A 13,618-nucleotide genomic window follows, 5' to 3' on the forward strand; every position below is an offset into this window, starting at 1 on the left:
TCAACATATGTATGAGTTCCCATCCCTTACTGACTGACTTAGAATAAAAGACTTACTTAGAATAAAAGACTTACTGCTCTGCACCAGAACCACTGCAACTGAGCAGCCACATGCACATCATTCTCTCCACTGTACAAACCCACAAGGTCCTGTAAACCCCACCAGCACCAAGGTATACAACAAAACCTGGTTGGATCTATTCCCTCTGAGGGAGGAGCATGACAGCTTCAAAACCAGTATGGTTCAACAAGTGTTTTTGGCCACTAGCAACATGTGTATTTGAGATATTTTCTATGTAAAATTTGTTTTTTTTTTAAAAAAAAAACAAACCACAAAATCATCTTTATTCAGTTTCATTTCAAAACTTAAAATGGGAGAATGAAATTGCATAGCTTTTTCTTCTTTGCAAATTAAACACTTCTGTCTGACCAATCAACAATATAAGGCATTGCAAGCTCAGATGCCACTAGTGTTACTGACACTCAGCTGTATGCCATATAGCAGAGACATTATCTGGATGCACTCCAAACTTAAGAATGCTTTATATTTATACTTAGCCCTTTGTACATACTATATTGTATATGTGCAGACATGTTAAAAAAGACAGCGCTTTAATTAAAAACAAAAAAATTATCTGGGAATTATGCTGAAAACCTCCTTAAAATTCTTCCATGGGTCCTCCTGCTATTCACCTGTGTTTCAGAGCGATGTTGTGATGCCTAAAACAATGGACGTGTAATCATGATTGGGATGCTAGATCTTAGTCAGACATCTAACACCTGGATGAAAACATTATTAGGATTGCAGCAATCACAGAGAGAGTAAATAAAAGTGATAGATTGCATTATCAATACACCTTGCCAATTGTACTGCAGATGTAAAGGAAATGCTGCGGTAGACAAAAGAACAAATAAATAGATGAACAATGGCTTGACAATTTAATTCAGCAGCCACTTTGCAGGAGCTGCAGCTTTGGACAAAGGCAGAGGAACCCCAGTGGACACCAGAATAAGGATTTTGTAAACTGTGCAGATCAGTTAAAGTGCTACAGATCACAACTGGTAGCCTTGATTTCATACAGCATCTAGTTCCAATCCCAAAGCCTTTATTTATAAACAGTCACACAAAAGGTGTTTTAATTATTTGACAGAACTAAAAGAATCATTTGAAGGAAGGCTGGGAAGGGAAGAAACAAAGTAAGACTTAAACTTGGAAAAATTCTGGTAGGCTTTGATACCAGAGTCTCAATCACTTGAAGCAGTATCATATAGAGATCTTTTGACTATGAGATTTATTTCTGTATACTTCTTTATAATAGAAATTCTCCTTTCTCATTTAAAATAGCAATACTCTGGATATTTAAAAAAAAAACAATCAGGGTAATATTTTTCAGCTTTCAATAGCCACAAAACCTCTGTGAATACTGCTATGCTTTAACAGAGTATTTCAGTTCCAACCATCATGAACTGATGCATCTCCAGAAGTTGCAAATGCAACTGCAAGTGCAAGTTGAACGGATTACAACTTTTGATTACGCTCTATCTTTAATGTCCTTATTGCAGAGTTTTCTGATACGCTGATTGTAAGTTATTGTTTTTATACCCACTTGGGGCAGAATCTAAGGAACAGTCAAGTATTTTCTCCACATCAAATTAATTTCTTAGACAAGGTTTCTTACAACAGCAGCTCAACACATTAACCTTTCTAATTAAAAAAGAAAAACACCCCCCAAAAAACCCAAACCCAAACCAACTGCATTTTGATAAAAGCTTACCATGGAGAGATTTATTAGGAGGGAATCCTCATATTCTCTACAGCAAAAATCGGAAGATTACATAACAAAGGATTTACTAAGTGATTACAGGCACTGAACAGATGTCCTTCACAATGCTGAAACCAATGATATTGATGTGTGGAGACGAAAACAGGTTATTGTAACCCTATTTGTACTTTTTAGTGCATCTCACAGGGAATGTCTTTTTAGCCTGCTCATAATATTAACTATGTAACAGGTCATCACTTAAATTCAGCAACAGATTTTTCAAAGTAAATATGAATGCATGGAAAATAGTATTTTCAAATAAACACCTAAAACGTAATGAAGCATTTAAAACACGTAATGAAGCAATGTTACCATCTTAACATGTCAGTAATTTATTACTCAAATAATGACAAAAGCATCTGAGAAGATACATGAAGGATATCAGACTAGGAGATAAATACAAAAATTGATGAAGCAAGCAATTTTTCTGAAATAAAACTTACCTTTGAGCCATCCAAACTGATTATCCTATAGACATTTCTTGTGCTGTCATAGAAGTAGGACACAGTAACAGCATGCTTGCTGGTGGGAACCCAGTTCTTCTTAGTGTTTGGGTCAATCTGGAAGACGTGAGCTCGGGTGCTGAAGATGGGTTGTTCCCTGAAGGACAGAGAGTAAAAGTCATTAATCTAATTTGTACCTAATATCATTGCACACAAGTTATCTGCCAGTTGTGCCCACTAGGACGTACACATTTCACTTTGCATGATAAATTTTTCCTAAGAACTTCTGTATATGTTGCTGCATAGAGCAGGTAAGTGCATTAATAAGCATACGCAAGCAAAATGCAAGCCTTCTAAGGCAAAAATCAGCACCCAGTTATAGAGTCAGATAAAGACAGACATCTCTAATATAGACTCAGCCCATCATGTCCCGTAATGTCCCCAGCCCTCACCCTCCATCTGTCCCTTTAAACTAACTGGCACTAATACATGTATAACTTCATTTCATTACACCGCTGAATGTGTATGACTTCAAACCCCCATCTTCATAAAAATCTTTTAATACTCTGATTATTCTAATCAATTTTAGGCCATAATCTGAAACTGAACTGGCTGATTCAATGCAATTACTCTAAAACTAACATTAAGTAGGGCCAGGAACATGTGTTGTGAAACCCTCACTCTCTGCAGCTTCACACCTGAATATTTTCATAGCAACACTAAATATGTATAACATACACAGTTCAAAGTTAAATGTTAGCAAATAAAATTACATAAGCTAAAAAAAACCCATGATCTTTAACAGGACATATAGTATTGCACAAAAATCTAAAAATATTTTAGTATCACCAAGATAGGTGTCAGTTTAAATTTAGCTACATTTTAGTGACAAAGATTGCTGTATTCTTCAGGGAATATTGCCATCAAATCCCAAAGATATTAAGTACCAGAACTTTAAGCTGGATTTAACTTTTTAGGTTTCTGGACTCTCTTCTTTTCTCCCATTTCCAGGATGTAAAGAAAAATATCCTTTGTCCCTGCCCTCTTTTCCCTTTAAGAGGGAAGTTTTTAATACATTTTTCTGCCCAAAATAGAAGCAAAAGAAAAAATTAGGATTTGGGGTACTTATAGTCAAAGGCTTTTAATCTGGCCTCATTACAAAGGGGTACATGTGAACTCTCGGAAATCTCTCTCCTGCTTGGCAGCAAGAGCAGCTGAGACCAGCTGCTTTCAGCAGCAGAATCGTATTACTCAGCTGGGAGTTACGGCTCCTTGAAGCCCATCTGCCAGAAGATGTGGTGTTCTCCTATGTTGGGCATTGGAAGAAGTGACAGAAAGGATACAGAACAGACCAGAGACAGCGAAACAGAGTTTCAGTGAAAGCTAAAGGAGAAGGCAGGCCAGGGGGATCAATGGACATGCTAGTCCTCCATACAAATGTTACTGTACCCTCAGCACCAGCTCATCTTCTCCTTCTAAGTCACCAAGCAATTAGAGGGTGGGTAGCTGTTTTCCTGATCCCAATCTCTTGCACACGAACACAGGTTATGCAAAGGTGACTTTTGTAGCCCTTTTGTTTAACAGAATCTTTACATCTTATCGCTCTTTCAAATATCTACAATTACTTCTTCAATCATACTTAAACTTCAGTTCTTTACTTCGATATTAGATACTTCGCATTTACCTCCCAATTAAGCATATCCAAATGTAATGTGATGCAAACTACAGTAATGCAACCAGTTCTTTAACTTTGGAAAGTTAAAGAGCCCATCAAAACAAAAATCTTAGAAGCCTGACAATTATTTGGATAAAGACTGACATTGAAAGGAGAAAATAAAGGCTCTGACCACATTGACTAAAAAGACCAAAGAAGAGCTGAATCCAAACTGCAGATGTGTAGTTAATGAACATGCATTTGACCAGCACTGATACTCAATTCTGTCACAGTACAGTATATCACACAAGTGGGACTTTCAACATACCACAGGTTAGCATTTTAATATGTAAAAGGTAGGCAAAAACTCTACAACTAAAAGCAAGCGGGAGTGTCAGTAAAAGTCTGATTGTTCAGCCCTGAGTTGCTGCTCTCCTGCACTGGCAGCACAAATATCTCCCATAGCCCCAGCTAAATATCCTCAATTTGTTTCACGAGGTGGCCTGCTTATTCCTGCTGATTGCTCAGCAGTGTTGCTCAAAGACAAACCAGAGCATTTCGCAGGGCACATGTGTGGGTCCGGCATAGACATCACAGTTAGGTATGGAAGAGCGTAAATGAAGCTTACTTACACTTTTTAAATCGCTTCTGATAAAACTAGAGTTACAGTCTTTTCTTTCCATATTTTAACTGAAACTACAGCTTTGCTGAATGACAAGCTGTCTACACTCTGTGGAAAAAAGCATAGCTCCCTTCGTTAAACTAGCTGGATAAATCATGATTTTGCCAGATTAATGGGGTAATTAGGATTTTTTTCTGACAAAGACGTTAAACTTCAGATGCCTCTAGAATTAGACCAATGTTTAGACACTTGATAATGAACATTTAGAATGATTATTTCTTCAAACAAATGGAAGTTATGGACCTTATGTCTACAGGACTAAAAGTGTTAGAGAATCAGTCACTGATGTGCCACTGAAGTCCTTCGAAGCTGCTATACAATCAGGTCATCTGAAATTTTCTGTAGCACCATACTGTAGAGCTGCTTAAATTTTAGATTTGCTAAAACATTCAGGAACAAACAAAAGGTAATATTTAAAACATATACAAGATTTGTAACTTCAGCTAATCAATCTTTACTCAAACTTTTTGTTCTTCCATTATCCACACAGGACATGACACCCCCTAGTCTGGAAGTTTCAATTAATTCAGTTGAAGTAGTATCAGTTACAGGAGTATTAGTATTAGTTAAATAGGAGAATAGTTTCCTTTTTCCCTTGCTAAGTGCTCATACAATTAATATGTATACGATTATATTATATTTTATAATATACATTATATATTACATATATGTAAACATTTAAAAATCTACTTTTGCCTATATAGAGTTGAGATAGAACAGCTTTAAATAAGAAAAAACAATCCTGTAAAAAAACCCTATCAGTTTCTTACTCTTCCCTCTCTTCTCTTCCTTTTTCATCTTTCTCTTGTCCTTCTTTCATTATCAGAAAGTATTTAGTATTCATTAAAGACATTAATAGGAACTAAGACAAGAACTCATCACTAATTACAAAGAGAAGTCATTCATTTTTCCAGAAATATCCTGATGCTGAATAAAACCAAAAGAAACTAACAAGAATGCCATAGTAACACAGTTTGACTATTAAAAATGTCTGCTCAGGCATGGCAGAAACATTAAGGCTAATATGCTGCTGTTTTTAATTGGCTTAGACTGCAACATCACAATGGCCAAACACAGACTAAAAAGAAATAAGTGCTAAGTCCTCCTGGACTTGAGTGGCAATGTGGGGACTAAAGAAGCATGAGAAGTACCTCTTAAGCAGGTAGAGTCACACCAGTTTTTTTCATCATTGATACAGAAATCCTTTCATTGGTATGTGATCAGTCCTAGGCTAGGCTTAGGAGAAAAGCTAACAGTTGAATGAACAGTGTTTTCAGCCACTCTTTCCATTTTGACATCTTAACACTTCCTTTTCAAAAAAATGCAGACTACTGAATATAAGAACCTAAGCTTTCATTTTTCCATATGTTAGACTAATTAAAGCTTTCACAAAAGAAGCTTAAGTTAGTACAGAAGGATAGGAAGAACTTTCCTTGCTAATCCATACTTAATATTTGCTTTTTTTAAGAAAAAGTATCTATTCTTTGATGTGTCTGGTACTTCCAGATCATGCCAATGCTAGAGCTGGAGACCTCCTTCCTCTTATTTCTTTCCCCACACTGTTGTTTACCATGACTCCAAAGTTATTTTCATTGCCATAATATCTACAACTTCTCAAGGCTGGGATTCTGTTGTCTTAGTTACTGTAAAGACAATAAGGCCACTGAAAAGAAGGTATAAACTTCTACGTTAGTTGATGTCTTTCTTGCCTCCCCTTATGGTGTGTTAATGACGCTAAAGAAGATTTTAAAAGTTACACACACCCCTTTCTTCCCCCTGCATACTGGGATAAATTGACAGGGTTTTGGTAGGGAGGGTGCTGCACCATGTGGGACAAGGTCAGGGACTGCCCTATGCAGACTCAAGAACAGAACAGGACTGGGACTAGAGAAAAAAAGACACAGGAGATGACACCTGAGCAGGGGCTGGAGCAAAGAGCTGCCCAAGCAGGAGCAGACAGCAGACACGGGATCAGGTATAACACTGAGGGGACTGTGGCCCGTGGAGGAATTGAGTTAAAAAAAAAAAAAAAAAAAAAGCCATCACAGGCACTGACCACCATCTTCTGAGTACCACCTGTGGTGAGGGGACGGAAGACCAGGAAGGAGTTGGAGAGGTGTCCGCAGGGAAGATGAGGTGTGTTTTCTGTGTTTATTTAATTGTTTGTCTTCATCTTCATTGGCAATAAACTAAATTTAATTGAATTTCCTGAATCAAAATGGTTTGGTTGCGCATGACACTCCCTTCTTGCCACAAATGCAAAAAAAACAGACCTAAAACTTTATATAACAGCCTCTTGGATCCCCAAAGCATTCAAATACACCAGAAGTTTTAGATCTCTAAGCAGAGCTATTGTCCCCAAGCAGCAGGACAAAAGGGGATGAATAAGCAGGTCCAGTGTGATGGGGTCCTCCTACTCAGCTCAGCTTTGATAGCTCTGAAGTATGTATCAAGTAATGAAAAGTCCATGAGAATGAACATTTATGTCAATCATGTCAGCAATTTCTATTTCTCTGATATGGATCTTAAAAACTCCAAAGTGCATTATCCAGACTTACTTTTTTTGATGCACCTCTAGTCCACATACAAGACTGTTTTCAAGACAAGTCCAACAACATGTGCCTTAGAAGTCCTTTTCATCACATTTGCAAGTTGCAAACAGAGCGAGATCCCACCCTTCAGATTTCAGTCTCAGAGCTTCAGAGGAAGATGATGCCCCGTGCATCCAAAAACAGGACAACATCCCTGTGCTCAGAACTGGAGTACAATCACACTCCAAGTTCCCTATTCACAGTGGAGACTGGACATAAAGTGTGCTGCCCTCAGTCCATTACAGCCACAGCAGACCCCGCCACATGGCAGCCTGCATGCTCAACACATGTGCTCTGGCAGTCCCAAGGACTGCAAACTCTCTCAGTAGGCATCACACGCATGTTTTTGCAGGTGGTAATTTTGCACACAGTGAGTTCTGAGTCACCATACTATCTGTCATCCAAGGTAATTTCTCCTCATATAAGACAACATGAGTCCCCTGCAGGATCTCTCAGGCATTTGCTGATTATCCTCAGATTTAGGATAGCACAAAGACCTTTTTTGCTTTTTCAAAATGACAGCATATCAAAACTACAGCCTTCTCCCAATGCCCTGCTACAGTCTTAAAAAAATACTCTCCCTAGCTTGTTTTTAAAACCGTAGTAAGCTTTTCTTACTCTAAGCAGCTTGAGGAGAGATCCCTGAAAAGAAATGAGGAGAGTGATTAAAAGTGCAGCTATAGTCAAAACTAATTTGTCAACTATGGCATCCAAACACAGCCAATGGCTTCTCAGGAGTCTGAGTCAAGCTCTGGAAACACAATTCAAAGCAACAGAAAAACAGAGTTTTCCTTATTCCTAAAAATGCTCTGAAGTCCGATAAATACTGTCTATGATAGCTTGTGGGACAGCATTGCATAACATTGGCTTCTTGTTGTATGGAAACTGTTCTGAAATAAAATCTTTTTCTGGGCAGAAAGTGACTGACGAATGCTATCTTGGAATAAAAATTAAATTTATAAAGTACTTGAACAAAATATACTCAGCATACTTGTGAAATGAGTACTTCTTAAGATTTTGCTTTCTATATTACATATATACAATAACAACTCTGTCCCAAAACAAGCTTTGAGATAGTGAAAAAAGTGGAAGTTAAAATAGAGCAACCAGATTGAAATCTCTCTGATGCCACCAGCAATTTATCTAGTTTTACACTTACATTCTTAGACCTCCTTTGCTGTTATGTTTTGGGTTTGAGTTAGATTTACTCAAGGTTAGCAAAAGCTTGGGAAGTTGTTCCTAAAAAGCTTGGTAAGTTTTCTGTATTCAGTTAGAAGTTAATGCACATATGCGCCTATTTACCTATAAAGTTCAATGGCTTACTTTATAGAACATATTCTATAGCTACATAATACTGCACAGAGCAGTGCCTTCAAGCTTTTTTCTACACTATTTTGTTCCCATTTATCAATCAGCTTTTAGAATTAGATCTTTAACCACTTCTGAGTTAGCATACCATCACAAATAATACCAGCAATTTTTCAGGATTTGAAGGGAGAAAAATTATCTATAACCTTTCATTAAACCTATAAGGCAAAGTAAAATATACGTTTACCTTTGACAGAAAAATCATTACATACTGTACGTTAGATTTTCAAGGATCTGAATTTTTGACCAACTAAAGTGTTTCAGCTGGAAATCAGATACCGCACTGTACTTAATGGACATAGGATACAGGAAGTCAGAAGAAAATCATTTAGTGATCTGCTTATATTTACATTTCTATGAAATTAATGTTTTATCATGGGTGATCAGGAGACAAGGCCTTGCTGATATGCCACAAGACAGCTGCCAGGCCTGCTGGCTTAATCATCTTTGCTGGTCCAAGGGTAAGTTGTAGCCTATGTTTTTAACATTTATTTTTATACATCTACGGTAGACATTTTGATGCCCCGCATTGCCATTTTTTGGAAGGAAAGGTTCAAATCCCAGCCTGCAAACTCTGCCCCCTCCCCTCCACCGTTGCTCACACTACAGCATCTATGCTTCTTCGTCCATGCTCTTTGCTCATTAGCTCGTCTTAAATGTGAACAAAGAAGTTTCAAAGATGTTAGAAACACAGAACATGGTTTGAAGTAATTCCAATCCTATGAAATTACATATCAGACTTTGAAAATACTGAAGAATTAGTCAAACGTTATATTTTTAAAGTTCCTTAGATGTCAAATAACTTTAGAAGATAATAGTAAACAGCCCCCCCAGAATCGATGAAACAGCTTCTAACATTAAAGGGTATATAAATAAGCAAAAGCATTGCTGGACTCCCCTCTTAAACTGCACTGCACAATGGTGACACTAGTGTTAAACGGATTGAGTCATAGCTGGTTTTAGAATCCAGATTGACTTGGTAGCTTTAGTCCAGCGAACGAGAAATCACAACATGCTCTAAGATATTGTGCAAGTTGTAAAAGCTGTTTACTACTGGGAATGATTCGGTGATGGGTTCATACAAAAGTCCATGGAAAACAGCCTACAGGAAAAGACTCCAGAGCGCTGGTATCGCTTATAGTGAAGGCAGACAACTAGACGTCACAGAAATATCACGGTACCCGCTCCAGTGGAAATGTGACAGAAAACTTCATATTCATCCAATTTTACACTTGCATCACTTTGTATCGTCCTACAGAGACAGTGTATCACACAGTCCCACACTCTGTTCATTCAATAAGAAGCTGTTGGTGATGATGGCAACCCTTTTTTCTCTTCTCTACCAAGTTTTGCTTTTGCCTTTTTTTAAGTATTTGTACAAATAGCAGAATTAATAAAAATTGGTCTAAACCAAAATTCTAACTCACAGTTGGACCTCCAGTGTCTAACAAAAGGAAACTTCCACCTGAAACCTTCCTGCATTTTCGGGCAGAACATCTGACCCAAGAGATTCCTCTGTGACTATTAGGAATTGAGCTCTTGCTCTCTCTGCAAGCACTCTTTTCGACCTGGCTTTTTATTTTCATAAAATTCTCATAAATCTATTATCTTTGAAATGTCATTGTCCCTATAAAGACTAGTCAAAATCTGAGAGCTATTCAGGCAGGAGGGGGAACAGTCGCACTACATTTGCATACCTCAAACCCCTAGGCTTTAAAAAAAAAAAAACACAAAAAAACTTACAACATTTTACTATGGGCTAAGAAGTATATGCAAAACATGTATGTATGCAGCTAGGTGCAAAGAACATAGTTTTACAGAAGCTAGGCTAAATTTGACACTTATGAGTAGACAGAACTCTAATGAAGTCAGTGACTGTGGACTTTCATTAGTAGAAAAACTCTCTACTTATGATTATTTGCATAAATGAATAAAAGTTACTGTATGCCACAGGAGGCAAGTCAGGAAAGCAGGTAACTTCAAAATGTAGGGCAGAATACACTTCTGAAATCAATTCCTTCTGATAACATTTTGGCACATCCACTTATGTGGATGGCATATTTATGAGCATGTAATCCAATAAAATAGTCCATTCGGGAAAAAAATGAACTACTCAGTATCTGCCAATCTCAACTGAATGCTCAGGAAGCCCATACATGAGACCTTCCAGAGGATGAAGGGAGAAAAAAAAGGCAGAGGAGTATCCTACAAACAGGCACTCTAAGACAACTGCAGACAGCAATTAAAATTTGTAGTCATCACATAAAATCACAAGAGCTAAGATTACCATACCTTGGGAAATAAGGCTCTTGCTATTAAACAAAGCAAAACCCCAAAAACTGTAATTATGTAGAGCAATGAGAAAGTTCATTTAAACTCATTCCTCTTCCGTCTGAGCTTCCCATTCATAAGAGACCACTGAAGGATAGTAGTTATTGGTAAACTTTAAAATAGTAAAGATATTCTTCCACAGCACAGATTTAAAATTAACTGTAGCACAGCACAGAGATTACACTCTCACAAATTTAGTAACATCAACAGCATGGAAGCTGGCAGAGCCGCAAAGCACAGGACAAATCAGTGTCCAGGTTCCCACTCTCCACAGAGGACAAGAAAAGCCAGGCACGATGAGTTTATTGTCAGGACAGTGGTGGTGGCAGGGCAGGACACTGCCTGTGCTGGCAGACCCAGGCACAGAATGGAGCGAGTATTAGACCAGGACCCAAGTGACCTGGCTTCGATCCATCTCTCAGACGTACCTTCTTGCCTCATTGCAAATCATTCATTTGACCTGACCAACTCTTCCTTGGCACCTTCCCTCTTAGAAAATACACTTTTTCAATCTATTTCACCAGCCCTTCTGTTTAAGCATCTCACTGACCGTGAAACTGTGAACAAGGGTCCCTTAAACAGCTGTCCCCTAAAAATTTGTCTCCAATACTCTTCCTTGTCCTGCTTGCCTTCATGGCCCTAACATCACATTCATTTTGACATGCTCTGATCAGAGTTTTTACATACACACACACATATATCCATGTCAAAGACATTACAAAGTGTGCTAATAATAAAGTTGGTCACTAATTCAGTTAGCGCACTTTGAGCACACCAAGCAAACAGATTCTGCCCTCCATATCTTGCATTAGGAACAACCCCCTCAGCAGCCCTCCTTGGCCCTCACCATATCACAAGGCAGAGAAAATGGAAAAGCACTCAGAAGCCAAGAATTGTCTTTTGTCTCATCCCATCTCCAGATGCCTAACATCAGGTGGGGACGGTTTTAAGGCATTAAATTAAAATTCATGAGATGGATGGAATAAATTATTTTGGTAGGTCAGCGTTAACTTCACTGCATAACAGATGTGTTAATTTTTTTTTCTTTTCTTAATTTCCAGCACAAATTTGAGATATCAGTAGAGAAGACTTAAGTGAATTCTCTAGTTGCACTACAATTTCTCAGAATACAGTGAAAATCTGAATGACAGTGTCCACTCATTTTTCTTGAGACAAGCAATGGATCATATTCATCCATGATATGGTGAAATCAGATGGGTCTTACTAGATATGCTCAATGTCCAGATCAACAGCAAAAACTCATGTTTTGCTTTCTCACAAACTGAAGAAAGCAAAAATTGAAACATGAAAATGTATGCACATTCTTCAGAGAAAGAACAGGACATAGTGCATACCATTCTGCAGCAAAATTCAGCTTACTTAGATGTGAGTAACGATTACACCTGGAGCTCAGGCATTTCATCCTGCTATCTAAGTAGTATCTGACTAGTTGCTTGTCCTCACCATGCTGAACCGCTGCTAGAAGTCTGCCTCCTAACTGCACAGAACAGCTTGCAGCCTAGCACTGCTGTTTTCTGGAGCTCCCAAGATGGTAAAGGCATTCCGGCTGAGCTCTAACAAGCAGAGTCAACATGCCCTCAAAGTCCTGATCAAAACAGAACACAGTGAACTACATTTGCCATTAAGATGCAAACTCCTACATTTGGAATAAAATAGATACTACTTAAAATTAAGGTTTATATTCTAGAGCAAAGAAAAAAAAACACTCTTAAATTTTTGGTATAATGTCAGTGAACATGGAGCTGCTTGCACTAAAGAGTAAAAAAAGGTACCTGGAGGATATGTACAGTGTAATGTTAACCTGATCAAAAAAAAAGGGGGGGGGGGAGAGAGAAAAATAGATAAACATTGGATTTGCTTACACTTCTATAATTCTGTGGATTTTTAAGAAATGCCTGTTCTCCAATGCCCCCAGCTATCACATGCTGCTCCAGTTCTGCAGGCAGGCAACCAGCTGAAGTGTTGCAGGAAACATCCATGCCAAGAATTTATCACTGTGAAAGTTCCTCTAATAGCTGCATGAAGGTCCATCTCTCTAAGGTTTTCCTTTTTTGTCCTCCCACCCAGCCTCCAAAAGCTCATTTTCATACCACAAATCAAGTGAGAGCTTTGGGAGTCAGATGAGATAACAAAAAGCATATTATCAAGGACAAGTACTCACCTTTATCTTCACGCTTTTCACTTCAGTTTATTAAGTTATTCCAGGGATATAGGCATCTTCAGAATTTTTCTAAGTACCTAAGTGGTTATCCCTCCAAATCATGCAAGTAAGTGGACAAAGGTATCTCTGAATTAAGTTTTACCTTAGATTTGTTCTTAAATTACAAGATTGGAGAGAACTAACATCAGCTTTTAATAACTTAAGAGCAGCTAAACTATGTTAGGTTGAATTTTAGGATAGATATTTACCTATAGTAAAAATACTAAGTAATCATGATAGCTAAAATTGATCCAAAGTTGTATTTTATTCCCGGATTTTGCTCTGTCCAAAAATTCTTGCCAAGGAAGTCAAGAGATGAGTTCCCCTTTCTTTACGACTAGACAATTAATTTTAAGATGTACAGCTATTTTCCACATCTAGTCACTGAAAGTGTTAACCAGAAGCAAACGGAAAAAAACACCTAATGTCAGATTCTATTCTATGAACAAAGAACCCTGGCTAATGAGACATTACTGAAAGTAGTCTAGATGTTAACATTCTTGCAA

The 13,618-nt window shown here is 37.9% G+C and overlaps 1 protein-coding gene across 1 annotated transcript in view; it reads right to left on the reverse strand.

The window, feature by feature from the left end:
- Nucleotides 1-13,618, reverse strand: part of HOMER1 (homer scaffold protein 1) — a 94,062-nt gene that overhangs the window by 66,151 nt on the left and 14,293 nt on the right. Inside the window, exon 2 of the mRNA XM_087742181.1 lies at nt 2,266-2,422. Within this exon, the coding sequence (XP_087598307.1) occupies nt 2,266-2,422 (157 nt within the window). The remainder of the gene's footprint in view (nt 1-2,265; nt 2,423-13,618) is intronic.

The sequence above is a fragment of the Nipponia nippon genome, unplaced genomic scaffold, assembly GCF_047370975.1.
Source record: "Nipponia nippon isolate SJK-2023a ecotype South Korea unplaced genomic scaffold, ASM4737097v1 scaffold_8, whole genome shotgun sequence".
Lineage (NCBI taxonomy): Eukaryota > Metazoa > Chordata > Aves > Pelecaniformes > Threskiornithidae > Nipponia > Nipponia nippon.